General features: G+C 39.7%; 1 protein-coding gene across 3 annotated transcripts in view; it reads right to left on the bottom strand.

Annotated features, from left to right (window-relative positions):
• Positions 1–1,327: 1,327 nt before the first annotated feature.
• The window catches only part of TENM1 (teneurin transmembrane protein 1), a 795,125-nt gene continuing 782,748 nt past the window's right edge, over positions 1,328–13,704 (bottom strand). For all 3 annotated transcript variants that reach the window (XM_072816870.1, XM_072816872.1, XM_072816871.1), the window contains 4 exons: positions 12,187–12,574; positions 10,145–11,365; positions 9,217–9,359; positions 1,328–7,008 (listed from right to left, as the gene is read on the bottom strand). In XM_072816870.1, coding sequence (XP_072672971.1) covers positions 6,250–7,008; positions 9,217–9,359; positions 10,145–11,365; positions 12,187–12,574 — 2,511 coding nt within the window. In that variant the 3' untranslated portion in view covers positions 1,328–6,249. The remainder of the gene's footprint in view (positions 7,009–9,216; positions 9,360–10,144; positions 11,366–12,186; positions 12,575–13,704) is intronic.

Raw genomic sequence — 13,704 nt, 5'->3', positions numbered from 1 at the left:
CTCTCCGTGTAGGCGCTCTGGCCTGTTTCGTTTTGCACACTGCAGGAGGGGTGGGATGCAGAGTTGAAAAAAATGACCAGGTGATACTAATGCTTCCCCCTCACCCCCACCCCCAGTCCCCTGACCCCGTTGCTTTTTGCTGATTGGTTGTGTTGGACCGATCAAGATTGTCTTCTGCTCCAGGAATCTTCTCACTGCATCTGTGTTCCAGTGATCTCCCTTCATCTGTGGGGGATGCGTTCCAAGACTCCCACGGATGCCTGAAGCCATGGATAGTACCGGATCTTAGACATACTATGTTTTGTCCCATGTGTACATATGTGTGAGAAAGTTTAATCTATAGATTAGGCACAGCAAGGGATTAACAACAATACGTAATAAGAAAAAAGAACAATTATAACAATATACTGAAATGAAAGTTACACGGATGTGGACTCTTTCTTTCTCAAGACATCCTGCTGTGCTGTGCTCACCCTTCTTGCGATGATGCGAGGTGATAAAATGCCTGTGTGATGGGAGGAAGTGAGGGGGATGACGCGCGCACCGGGCAGCGTGAGGCTATTCCAGACCTGACAACATCAGAAGATCAAGGAGGAGAGCAAGTGACTCTGGGGCAGCTGAAGCCCTGAAACGCGAAAGTGCAGAGAAGGGGAGACTACCCTATATATCACTGAATAAAAAGGCAGCAGGGCATTTAAGAGTGATGTAAATTCCAGGATTCCAAGCAAGTTTCAGAAACAAACAGGTTGTTTGGACTCTGGGTGCCCCATTACTATCAAGCTGGATTTTGCAAGATCTATCGGCCGCTTTCCCGGTGTCAGTCGTAAATACCTTCTTGTGAAAAATAAGTGCCAAATGGCCACTGTGATTGCCCAGGACGTGCCAGCTGTTGTTTTTTAGTCTTTCCTGACTGCCTTTCTCCCCCACTCTGCTTTTTTGCCAATGCATCTGCGTGCTCTGCTCTCCTAGCTCTACCCCACCCCTTCTGCAATTCATTTTCTTTCCATTGCTCAGAGAGGCATCAACAAGAGAAAGAAGCTTTTTGAAAGTAATAGCCTAGAGGCATTTAAATTTGCCACAGCTACTACTCTTCTTCTCCCCCCCCCCTTTTTTTATTAAATGGTAACTTGTGTCAGAGATCCTATTTGGACAAAAAATAAAAATGAAGAGACATCTGCTTAGGATTAGTGCCTTTTTTATTTCTGCACCTTCATTTTCAAGATGATGTGGTTTTATTGTTCCCTGTTAGTGAGCTACTTTTCAAGTCTCAGGTGACCAGACAGACTTGAGAGTGCAGTTTGGCGCATGAATAAAATGGGACACGGTGTTCATTTGCAATTTTATTTTTTAAAAATGAAATATTCAAAGTACTTTTTTCTTTCAAATATCGACACATAATGTTTAACTTTAAATATTTACAGCATGTTGTTGTGATGCTCTTGTAGAAAAATGCATGCTTCTGGCCTGAAAGCCAGAGCAAAATGCAAAAGACCATTTAACTGCAGCCAGAGAACATGAACCTGTACAGTATCCAGTCACTTTTCAGCACAGGAGTGAGAGCAGGAATACAAAATTGGAACCTATTGTTTCCTAGCAACATGGCTCAGGCCATTATAACACAATTTTCAGTATGATTAGAACCTCTAACTGTTGTTATATAGAAACTGAAAATCTTGGCATACACTGTAAACATCTTTACTTTTCATGAGAAAGTAAGCAGCTAAAAAGAATATTTTTCTGACGTAAAGGCTATACTTCTCTTTTTCACCTTCTTTCTTACTGATGCTTTTGCCAGAAGAATAGTAAAGATCTAGACATTGTCATGATTCATACAAGTAAAATATTTTTCAAGGACACAATCTGATATACTAACATTTATTTAAGAGGTTAAAGTCCACCACTAAATCTAAGGAAAGATTTTTAACTGCCAAACACATTTCCTTTGACAAATAATGTAAGATGACAACTGCCAAGACAAAATCCACAGCAAGTTTAACTAACTATTTTCAGTTACTGTTTAGGAAGTAATTTCTTCTTACACACAGTAGTAGGTTTGGTCCTTAAGAGCTTTCACATGAAGGACACACTGAAATAACAGTCACTATTTTGTGGTTGAATTCTTTTTGTTGTTTGTTGTTTTCTGTTTTTTTTTTTGTTTTGCTTTTTAAATTTTTTTGTTTTTTTTTGTTTTTTAATGTTTTTAAATTTTTTTGTGTTTTTTTTTTTTTGTTTTTGTTGTTTTTTTTTTCTTTTGCAGAATAAAGAACCTTACAGAAGGCTGTGGAAGAGCAGTCTGAGATCTGAAGTACTAGTCAAGTCAGCTATGTGTATGTGAGTTTCTCCAAGAAAACAAGAATGTTGCATCCAATCTGTAGCCTTCTGTCTCTCCACAAGCTAGAATACACTCCAGTCTCCCCTAAAGTGTCTTTCAATAGTTGATTCCTGCACTCTTGCTTTCATTATAATCGCCCTTACAGGAACGTATCTTTATAAATGCAAAAACTTCACCCTGACTCTCTCAGGTGATATTACAGTGGGGTCTAGTCTGGTTAAAAATGAATTTTTAAAAAAGGAAAGAAAAGAAAAAAAGTAGGAGCAACATGATAGAATGTTTGAAACTGTGTCAACAGAGATGAAAAAGAAAAATCTTAGAAAAATTATCATTCAATTTTATACTTCTCTATGTAGTTAGCATGTGAATTCCAAATTATACATTGTCAAGTTTTTATACATTTGGCTATGTTGTATATATATATATATATTATATATATAGTCTATATATTATAGATCTTCTAGATAAATTGACAGTAAAGGACATACTTATACAGTATTTTGCTGGGTTAAAAATAAAACATATGTCTATTTATATGGTGAGTGTTTTGCTAGAAATTAGTATGAATTGGGCTTTATTTCCCTTTCCTTCAGGAGTCATGCTTCTAATCAATAAGATTAGAATGACAACTAAAAATATATGTTTTTAAATGTCTGTTAAACTGTCAACTTTGCAGTTCATTTGGATCTCTAGACTGTAGTGCAAGAGTAAAAACAAAACAAAACAAAACAGCACAAATAAAATGGGCCTAACTAGGAAAAAGAAACAACCACAGAGTATTCTCTGCCTCCAGCCCAGAATGTTCTTCATGAGAGCCCAACTAGCATGCTCTCATTTGAGCTTACTTGAATAGTGTGTGGCTGTGCAGTGTCAGCTGCCTGTGCTCTGGGTTTGAGAAATTCATATCTTTCTCTTTAGGATGCATTTACTTTCATCAGGAAATGCAAACAAATTGTTCTTTCATTAAGTTAAACTTCAGAACTACAAATCGATGAAGGCATTCTTTGTATTCAGCTGAACTATGTACCCAATATCTCCGTGTTCTTATTAAGAAATGCCAAAATGTTTCTCTTAGATTTACTGTTCATTGGTGCTAACCTTTTGGGTTTTTCCTCTTTCTTTCCAAAAACTTTGGAAGTTGTAAAGAGAGTAATAATAGTTCAAGGCAGTATTAAAACCACAGCTGTAAGTGATAAAAAGTGCATTTCCTGAATATAATACAAATATAACTTTAAGAAACTAAAGGCACAAACTAAATAAATATGTATTACAAACTAGAAATGCACAGTTCAAGGTAATTACTATTAAGTAAAAGCTTCAAATATTTGTTTCTAATGGATATTTAAAGCAGTTTGAAAATGATACATCAGTGAATTGCAAAAAAGTATAATAATCGCTTAAAATATAAGCAAAATAGACTCTAATATTGACATCTTGGATTAGTGATAAAATACATCATCACATTTATGAATGCACTCTCTATATACAGTTCGCAAATTATTTTTCCATTGATTTAAAAGAAAATCAGAGGTTCTAGGAATTTAAGGTCCATTTTTAGGTTGGTGTGGAGGTATTCAAATTTTCAACAAGTTTGTTCATAATTTTAGAATCCCATCTTAAATAAATACTGTACCACTAACGCAGGCCTGATTCAGAAAAAAGAAAAGCAATAATATGATTGTAGTCTATATTAGTAATCTCTTGAGCTGGTGTGCTTCCAATTAAAAAGAGAGAGGAGGGGCACCTGGGTGGTTCAGTTGGTTAAGCATCTGCCCTGACCTCAGGTCATGATCTCCTGGTCCTGGTCCTGGTCCCGGTCTTAGGATCAAGCCCAGCATTGGGATCTGTGCTCAGCGGGGAGTCTGCTTCTCCTTCTCCCCCTCCCTCTGCCCCTCCCTCCCCTCATGCTCTCTGTCTCTCTCTCAAATGAATAAATAAAACCTTTAAAAAAAGAGAGAGAGGAGCTCATCATGAATTCTCTCTCTTTCGGAATACATGTGTAAGAATGTGGTAATCTCAACCTGATGTTTTTGAAAATGAAATGTCTGGATATACCTTCCCCTGCTGTGCAGATCCTTGCCTTTCCCTTATTCTACTTGGTGGAGTAAGGAGTCAGACTCTTTAAAAACCTTAACCTGAGCCTGAATTCTGACTTTGCATATTTTCAAAAAAACTGCCATCACAAAGCAGGGCAATGACCCCCACACTGCATTTAGGTAGTAGCTGGAAAGAATCCAAACTGTAACATTCCATCATAAATTTTCCTTCAGACATAGCAAATGTGCAGACCCAGTGATGAAAGTGCTGAAGCTGGCTCAGGGGAATTTTCAACAGGCCACATTGTGCTGTCGTGTATTTTCATTTGTGGTAACGTACAATTACACAGCGTTTTACAAACTGTCTCTTTGTCACTGGGCACAAATCTCACAGCTAACGAAGGGGCTTCTTTTTACTACAGGATTCATAAAGATTGAGAAACTGCAGCTGATATTAACACTAATCCTGATCTTTTTCCAAAGTTTAACTGATCATGGAACAAAATTACCCTTCCTGGAAAATAGTTATTTTTCTAGGCAGGACAGATGATTAAATCAAAATAAATGGGTGAAGACAGAGATCTAAAATAAATAACTGCATAAATTATTTCAGCAAAAAACAGTCTGCCTCTCTATAATTAGCTGAAATGTCTGAGATCGGAAAGGGTTCACTTAATTAAATTTCCTTACTGTGGCTGGGAGATGGTCAATGCAGAATTGTACATTTGAAAGATAAATCCAAGGGGGATGAATCAATGTGGCAGCAACTACTGTGATGTTTGGTTTGGTCTTTCCTTTGGTACTTTCCTTTCGTCTTAGTACTAGGTCTGTTTGTTTGTTTGTTTGTTTGTTTTGAAAGGTTTTGGCTCTTGTGAATTTCTGCAGTAGTAGTGAACATATTTATTGGCATGTCAGGCATGCATGCCTGCTGACGCCTCTTTTTTCTTTTTCTTTTTCTTATTTTGTACCAGAATCATTTGTAGTAAATTACCTTTCGTGTGCACAAAGCCATTGGATTAGTGTATAAATACGGAATCACTAACGTGAAACTATGACCAAAACACACCCTATATATAAATGAGAAATTCCTACCCAGGTTAATGAAAGCTATGCTTACATGATGCCAATACAGCTGGACAATTTGGTAAAAAAATGTAGTCAGAACAGGTTGTGTGGGAGAAGTTAACACTGGCCAGCTGCCCTGGTATCATGTACACACAAGCAGATAGTGGCAATTCAGTCTGGTTACCACACCCGCAGGGAAGCGTGGTAGGCAGAACCCAGCCACCACACGCCAAAACACAGCACAACAACATGGCATTTACTTTCACAAGCAAGGAGGAATAACCAGGGAGGAGAGGCAAATGGGTCCTGACTCTGGGAGATGGTGGCTGAGGACATTTTACACTTCTTTTTACGTTTCCTATTACGCATCTGGAAAATGTGAGAGGGCTGGCAGTCTTTCGAAATGCAAGGTTCAGAATATTGCACCACATCTTCAAATAGCCCATAAGCTCTGCCGACGGTTAAATGTGAAATTTTGTGTCACGATAGAGATATAGAACCTTGAGTTCTTTATATTTGAACATGTGCATGGCTTGACAAATTTAAAGTGGTGCTTTCTGAATACTTTTGTTTTAGCTGTTTTACTTGTGTTATTTTGAATACTGCCACACAAGAACTAAAAATCTGTCATTTCTTAAAGAGTTTAAACAAACAATATTAAAATACCATCTTCCGTCACATTGAAAGGCAGTTGGATATGTTTTTCCTCCATATTTACATATACAGAGTTCTGATCTAGAAAACCAATACAATAAACCATTTTATGTTTTTAAAAACAGGCAGTCTTTGGTGACGCAAAGGCAGAGATTTTTTTTGTTACCTCCTGCCTATTTCGCTCTGTCTCATAAAGTGAATATTGTTGGCACTGTCAGAAAGTTCTAGATACTGCTCAACAGACAAAACAAAATACCCATCATAACCTTGTACCCTCCCAGTGCTCAACAGCTGCTGCTTCTCCCCCTCTGTCCATGCTCGAATACCCTCCTCCCCTTCTTGCAGCCTTCTTTGCTCCTTAGTCCAGGCCTGGGCCACAGCGCGCTGTCTGGCAATCTCCAACACGTGATTCTTCTCCTCTTCGACAGTTGTCCCATACCGGATGTTGAAGCACAGAGCCCCGTGCTGGAGCTGGATATCTGCAAACCGTCTAGTCCTCCCATTCAACACAGAAGTCATCTGGGACACAGTGACATTGACACCATTCTCTAGAATCCGCCTCCCCCCTGTGTTACCAATGAGCACCAGGTCTTCCTCCAGAGACCCGAGCTTAATGAAATAGTGAGTGTCCCTCCCCTCTATGGTAAAATGTAGGTTTTCCAGGTAATGAGCATTATTGAGAATGGCAGCAAGCCGCCTGCTATCTTCATTTGCTACTCCTATGATATCGGCTGTTACTATGCCATCCTTGATGGCGAATTTTATACCTTTTCCAAAGACAGAAGGAACAGCAGCAAACCTTGGTTGCTTCCCTCCTTCAAGGCACCGTCCATCATTGTATCGAGGGGTCATAGGAAGTTGGTCCAAGGAAATGAAATTCCTGAGCTGTTTCTGGAGCTCGCACTGAATACCTAGAATGGTCTAGGAAAGAAGAAAGGTACAGTGCAAATGCTTGGTGATTGTGAAAAGCACCTTCTTGCCTTACCGTTCCGGTGAGTGATTTCACAACAAATTTCACTCCAAATTTGGAATCTCTTCATCAGAGATTTGGCAAGGACACGACTAACAGGTTACTGGGTCACCTTGCATACACTTCTTGTGGCCTCGGTGAGTTAAACATAGGGTGATTTGTTCAAGCTTGGTATCATAGAATCTCAGAGCTAGGAGCCACTTCAAGGTAAGTGGGTCCAGCTCCTCCTGAAGAAAGACATTTTAATTTCACCAGTGTAACTAATACTGACTAGCTGTTTGTCACTCTGTGTGGTGTGATACAGTAGCCACGGTGAGGGTAGAGATGGCTTAAGGCATTATTCTTGCTTTTTTTTTTTTTTACAGATTTTATTTATTTATTCATGAGAGACAGAGAGAGAGAGAGAGGCAGAGACACAGGCAGAGGGAGAAGCAGGCTCCATGCAGGGAGCCCAATGCGGGACTCGATCCCGGGTCTCCAGGATCAGGCCCTGGGCCGAAGAAGGCACTAAACCGCTAAGCCACCCAGGCTGCCCTATTCTTGCTTTTAGAGATTGTAACCAGGGCATCCCTGGGTGGCTCAGCGGTTGAGTGTCTGCCTTCGGCCCAGGGCCTGATCCTGGAGACCCGGGATCGAGTCCCGCATCGGGCTCCCTGCATGGAGCCTGCTTCTCCCTCTGCCTGTGTCTCTATGTCTCTGCCTCTCTCTCTCCCTGTGTCTCTCATAAATAAATAAATAGAATCTTTAAAAAAATTAAGAGATTGTGACCTTATAAATGACTACAACAAATCAGCAAGAAGTTCACTGATCTTCTTATGTGTACTTAAAAAAAAACAACCTTTTTTTTTTTTACATTTTTATTTATTTATTTATTTATAGAGAGAGAGACACACACACACACAGAGGCAGAGGCACAGGCAGAGGGAGAAGCAGGCTCCATGCAGGGAGCCCGATGTGGGACTCGATCCAGGGTCTCCAGGATCATGCCCTGGGCTGAAGGCAGTGCTAAACCGCTGAGCCACCGGGGCTGCCCAACAACCCTTTTTTATTATGGGCATTTTCAATATTAGGAAATCAAGAGAATAGTGAACCTCCAAGTATCCATAACAAAGCTTCAGCAATTTCAACATTTTGATTAACTTTTTAAAGGACTTTTAATTATAAAAAAGACTTAATTACTTTTTAATTACAAATATTACTTTTACATATTATATGACTTTACAAAACAGGATAAGCCTATAGTACCTATTTAGAATTGCCTTTCCCTTATAAATTTTAAAAAGATTTTATTTATTTATTTAAGAGAGAGCAAAAGTGAGAGTGAGAGAGCATGAGCTGGGGTGAGGGTAGGACAGAGGGAGAAGCAGACTCCCCGCTGAGCAGGGAGCCTAATCCAGGGCTCAATCCCAGGACCCTGAGATCATGACCTGAGCCAAAGGCAGATGCTCAACTGACCGAGGCAGCCAGGTGCCTCTGATTTTTTACACTTAAATTTCAAGCCCCCCCATCCATATTTGTTTTATTTTGCTGAAGTAATTTTTTTTTTTTTTTTTTTGCAAAGAGACACTCCTCCATTTCTTTCAATTGTAGGGAAAAGTTACTTCTTGTTTTCATTTGTACCTCATACTCTTGATGAAATTATCTGCTGAACCGTGAATAGTTTGGTATTCCTATTTTCCCAGACACTTTATCCCTATAATATTTATTATTTTTACTTCAATGCTCTTACATACTTTTTCTTTGTCAGAATAATTTAATTCTGTTCTTCCCATGCTTTTAATGCACTATGCCTTAAATTATTTTGCTGTTGGAAATTTTTATGTCAGTGAACAGTTTTCTCTATACAGAATCCATAATTGCCCTTGGCAGCCCGTTTCAGAATTTTAAAAGTTTAGTTTCTCTTGTTTGTTTACTGCAGCAAGTCATCAAATCCCATGTTAGTCTTGTCTTTTCTAAAAGCTCCAATTCTCTGATCCTTTCTTCATGGAAACTTTTTTCCTACCTCCTCATTAATTAATTAATTAATGGACAATTGTGGACATTTCAGTGAATATTCAAGACAACTCAAAAAGAAGTAAATGAATATATGTTAATGCCATGTCATGGTGTTGGATGATCTGCTTTTTCAGACAAATAGAGATGGTAAAATTTTAACTAACCTTTCCAGGATCCCACTCTTGAGTTTTTGTCTGAAGCTGTAGAAGTTCATAAGTTAATTCCAAATTTTCTAATTCTGGTTTGGGAAATCCAGGTAGAACATTGTGTAACTGGAAACCAAACAGCTCCAACCAACTTCCAATGTCTGTGAGGCACAAAATATAAAAGAAAAAAATGATGAAGCCCATACTTTACAACCTTTGTGGAAAGCCTGAACTGTACCTCTCCTGCCTTCAAAATGTTCAGCCAATGGGAAGTTAGGGATAAAATTCTCCCTACTATCACCTGCTCTAAAATATATGATCCTCTCTCTACAGGGAAACCTTTTGATTCATGGATAATCACAGAGATAGGTTCAGTTTACAGCACTGAAACTCTTAATGTGATAATAGCACTGAGGTCACACAGTCCACAATATTAGATTTATTTGGTAGAACATAATCCTGAATTTTTCTTTTATGAAATTATTCATATAAGATTTTTAAAAAAGATTTTATTTATTTGAGAGAAAGTGAATGAGAGAGACAGCAAACACAAGCAGGGGGAGGGGTAGAGCAAGAGAAATAAGCAGACTCCCCACTGAGCAGGGAGCCCGACGCTGGGGCTCCATCCTAGAACCCCGAGATCATGACCCTAGCTGAAGGCAGATGCTCAACCAACTGAGCCACCCAGGCACCCTTCATATAAGCTTTTAAGAGTGAGAACTATAAACAGAATGCTTAAAAGGGAAGAAAAGGTGTCCTGGGATGCAAAAGTATCAGGTCTTCTGCCACATGCACAGTTCTGCTCACTCTAGCAGACTAAGGAAGAGAGTGACTGCACAATAACTTGTGGCCTAACTGGCAGGAAGAGGAAGCATATTTACAGAGGCACTGAGATTATATGATAAACACCATAATGTTATATCAAGTTTAGTGTAAAGTTTTATACCTGTGGTATACTTTGCAACGTCTTGAATTTTGCCAACTGGGTAGTTATTTTCAAAGGAGTAGAGGTTGAATGGTTTAGGAAGGAGGTTCAACTGTTTCCATATGTGATGATTAGGTGTCGTCCACCTACCAGCAACAACATCATAATCCCGTTGCCCCAGGTGCACTAATTTAGTAAGCAAATCATACAGTCCTCCATGAAAACCAATGATGACCTGAAAGTCAGGGTAAGTGTCATGATATATATCTCCATAAGGTGTGTACAATATCTCCTTTATCACCTGACCTCGACTGCTAAATACAGCCAGTGGGGTGCCTGTATTATCACAGGCTACATAATATTCTTCACCACTGCTTAGCTCCATGGCAATAAGGTGACCTTGGAGATCATAATACAGAGATGTGATCTCTGAGCTCGTGTGGTTGTACAAATGAGTGACTCTTATGGGGTTGGCAAGGTCTGCATAAAAGAACTGAAGGTGTTGCCCTAGGCTGGACTTACTGGCGACACGTCGCCCAAGCCCATCATAATAATACTGCACAGTCCAGCCAGAAGCCTTATTGTAGGCTTTCTGCAGCAGACCATTAGAATTATATTCAAAGATATCATTTCCCCTCTGCCTCAGAAAGCCATCTTCATCCATTTTATACTGAATTTCTCCTAGTCTGGTGATGCGGTCTCGGAGGTCATATCGGAGAGGAGTAAGACGAGCACTATTCCCATGGCTTAGGAGGTTGATGTTTCCATTCAGATCATAACTATAACGCCACTGCGTTTTGTCATTTACAGAAACAGTTTGAAGTTGCCCATCAGCATCGTATTCATAGAAGTATCTTGTTATGTTGGCATCTACTCCTACTCTTATATCACATATTACCATACGCCCCATATTATCATATTGAATAGTCATCCAGTAGGCAATTGCCTTTAGGATTTCATATTGAACTTCAATAACTTGTCCGTTGGCACTGAAGATTTTGGTGTGCTTCATCACCGTAGTAGTTATGACCTGATTTAAATCGTAATTAATGACACTGAATTTTCCAAACTGCTCTGTTCTACCAGAAACATCAACATATCGGTACAGATCTATGGGCAAAGGGGTCTCATTGATCACAGCTTGCATGCTGGTGACGCGGAAGTTGTTGTAGCTGTAGTCAAACCGAGCATTCACCAGACCTTCTTCACTGAATCTGAAGATCTGGCGTCCAATAAGAGGTCCTGAAGAATCAAAATAAAAATAATGAGAACAGAACTAGATGCATAATGTTGAGCAGTCAGAAAGATCTAGTGTCACTGACTTTAGTAGTGATACTTTTACATTCACACCTGGGCATATCATCTCATAGATACATACTCTTATAGTTGTGGTCATTAAATATGAAAAGAATACCAGATGCTATAGTTATAGAATAATTTAATTACAGGAGCTATTTAAGTAATAACTCATTCAGTGGCTTGGGGTGGTGAGACTGATATTATAAACATGTTTTCTTGTTATAATAACTGACAAAAGTACTTTTAATTTGTTTAACCTATGTGACAAAGTCAGTAGGTCAGGTGTTGACAAAGTCCAGCATTAAGGTAACTGACTTTGGGCATTTTATAAGCCCAAAGGATGAAATATATTCAAAAGTCCTGACTTTTGAACATGTTTTGTCATCAACTGAGGCTTATAAAGGTCACACGGGGCTTAGGCCCTTGCCAGGGACGCTCAAGTCTTGTAGCTGTGTCTCTGGGAAGATCTGGTGGAGAGTTAGGATGGAGGACACAGTTCGACCAGGTTCTTGGATCTCAACTTTTCCAAGAGCTGAGACACAGAAAGAGAAATGCCCAGTAGGTTTTTAAGGAATCAGCTTTCATGCAGCCTATAACAGGGGTTTTAAATTTTCAATGGAAGATAATTTAGTAAGTAAAGTGAATGTTTATTGGATTGGATGACTACAGGTTAATGCTTCTGTTTCACACTGTGGCCGGTAAAAATTTCATAAAACAATACTGACCCATATGGTTGTACACATCACCACCCTTTCACAACAAACCTGTTTGCCTGTATCTGATTGTGCAAATGAAGCCGTCGTACATCAGGTGTATTGTCTTAATCACCCCAGACGACTCTTCATATGTTAATGTGACCTGAGTGGTATCATAGAGAATCTCAGACAGCCTTGCTTGCTTGGTGTATTTGTATAAAACTCTGCGCCCTGTTCCCAGATGCAGGGTCTGTAGTAGTCGGCCATCTCGACTATAGTCTTGGATAAAAGAAGTGCTACTGTCTGGTGGGGTGTAGATGTTCCGGTAGTAGCCAACTGAAAGCATGGTTTGTAGGCTGTGGCGCACCATACTAGGCATGGTGACGGAGAGCAGACAATCTGATTGGTCGTATTCAAAGATGTAACGTCGCTGGCTATGTAAGAGAAGCATCACGGACTGAAATGAGACAAAGGCAAAATAGCATAATATGTACCACTGAAGTTGAGGAGACTAAATAAACACATTCATCCATTCAACACAGATTTATTGAGCACTTGCTATGTGTCAGGCACTGAGGTGGACCTTAGTGGATATAACAATGGGCAGGAATGGTGTCTATCCTCGTAGAGCTTACAGCTTAATGGAGGAGAAAGATAAGCAACCAAGCAACTGCAATATAGTGTGCAATGTGTTATGATGGAAGAAGGACAGGGTGCTTATGCGAGTAGAGGAAGAATAGCTAAGCTAGACTTAAGAAGTCAGGAAAGGCTGCCCAGAGAAAGTGACATCCGAGTTGAGACCTAAAGAATGACTAGGGTTTGGCCAGGTGAAGGTAAAGAGGTGGGGGGAGCAGGGTAGGGAGGGAGTACTCCTGACAGGGGGCACAGCATTGTGAAGGTCTGGATAAGAAAGAGGACATGGGTTTTCAGGGAATGAGAGGAATTTTGTGTGGCCAGAGCATGGGTGTGTTGGGGGGTACTGGTGAATGGCAAGAGATGAGGCCAGTTAAGCAGGCTGGGTCCAGATTGTGCTGGGCTTTCTAAGCCATGCTAAGGAGGCCGGACTTAAGCATGTTGGCAACAGGGAACCAATCACTGAAAGACAAGTTGAAAGAGAGGGTGCTTGCAAAGCTGGGAGAAACAATCAAGTCATAGATAACCCCAGAAAGGTTATTGTTTGTGTAGTACCATCCATGTGGAGGTGGACTGGAGGGAGGTAAGTGGAGGGGAGGGCATGCCACATATTGAGTTATAGCCACCAAAAAGTATTTATTGACTTCACGTAGTTGTAATGTCTCCTCAAAACTTGTATATAAAATATAACAATTATTTTTTTGCAATTTATGTTTTATTTATTTTTTGAATATAGTTGACATTTTAAAAAGATTTTATTCTTAAGTAATCTCTATACCCAACATGGGGCTGGAACTTAATAACCCCAAGATCAAGAGTTGCACCTTCTACTGGCTGGGCTGGCCAGGAGTCCCTATAGTTGACATTAAAAAAAAAAATCTGAGTGTAGTTGACAAGTAATTCATGTTTTAAATTATATTGGGGGAACATGCCATTAAAAAGTGAGGAATTCTC

Source organism: Canis lupus, chromosome X (assembly GCF_048164855.1).
Source record: "Canis lupus baileyi chromosome X, mCanLup2.hap1, whole genome shotgun sequence".
NCBI lineage: Eukaryota > Metazoa > Chordata > Mammalia > Carnivora > Canidae > Canis > Canis lupus.
The sequence above is the reverse complement of the archived record's forward strand: the minus strand, read 5'-3'. Positions and strand labels throughout refer to the sequence as shown.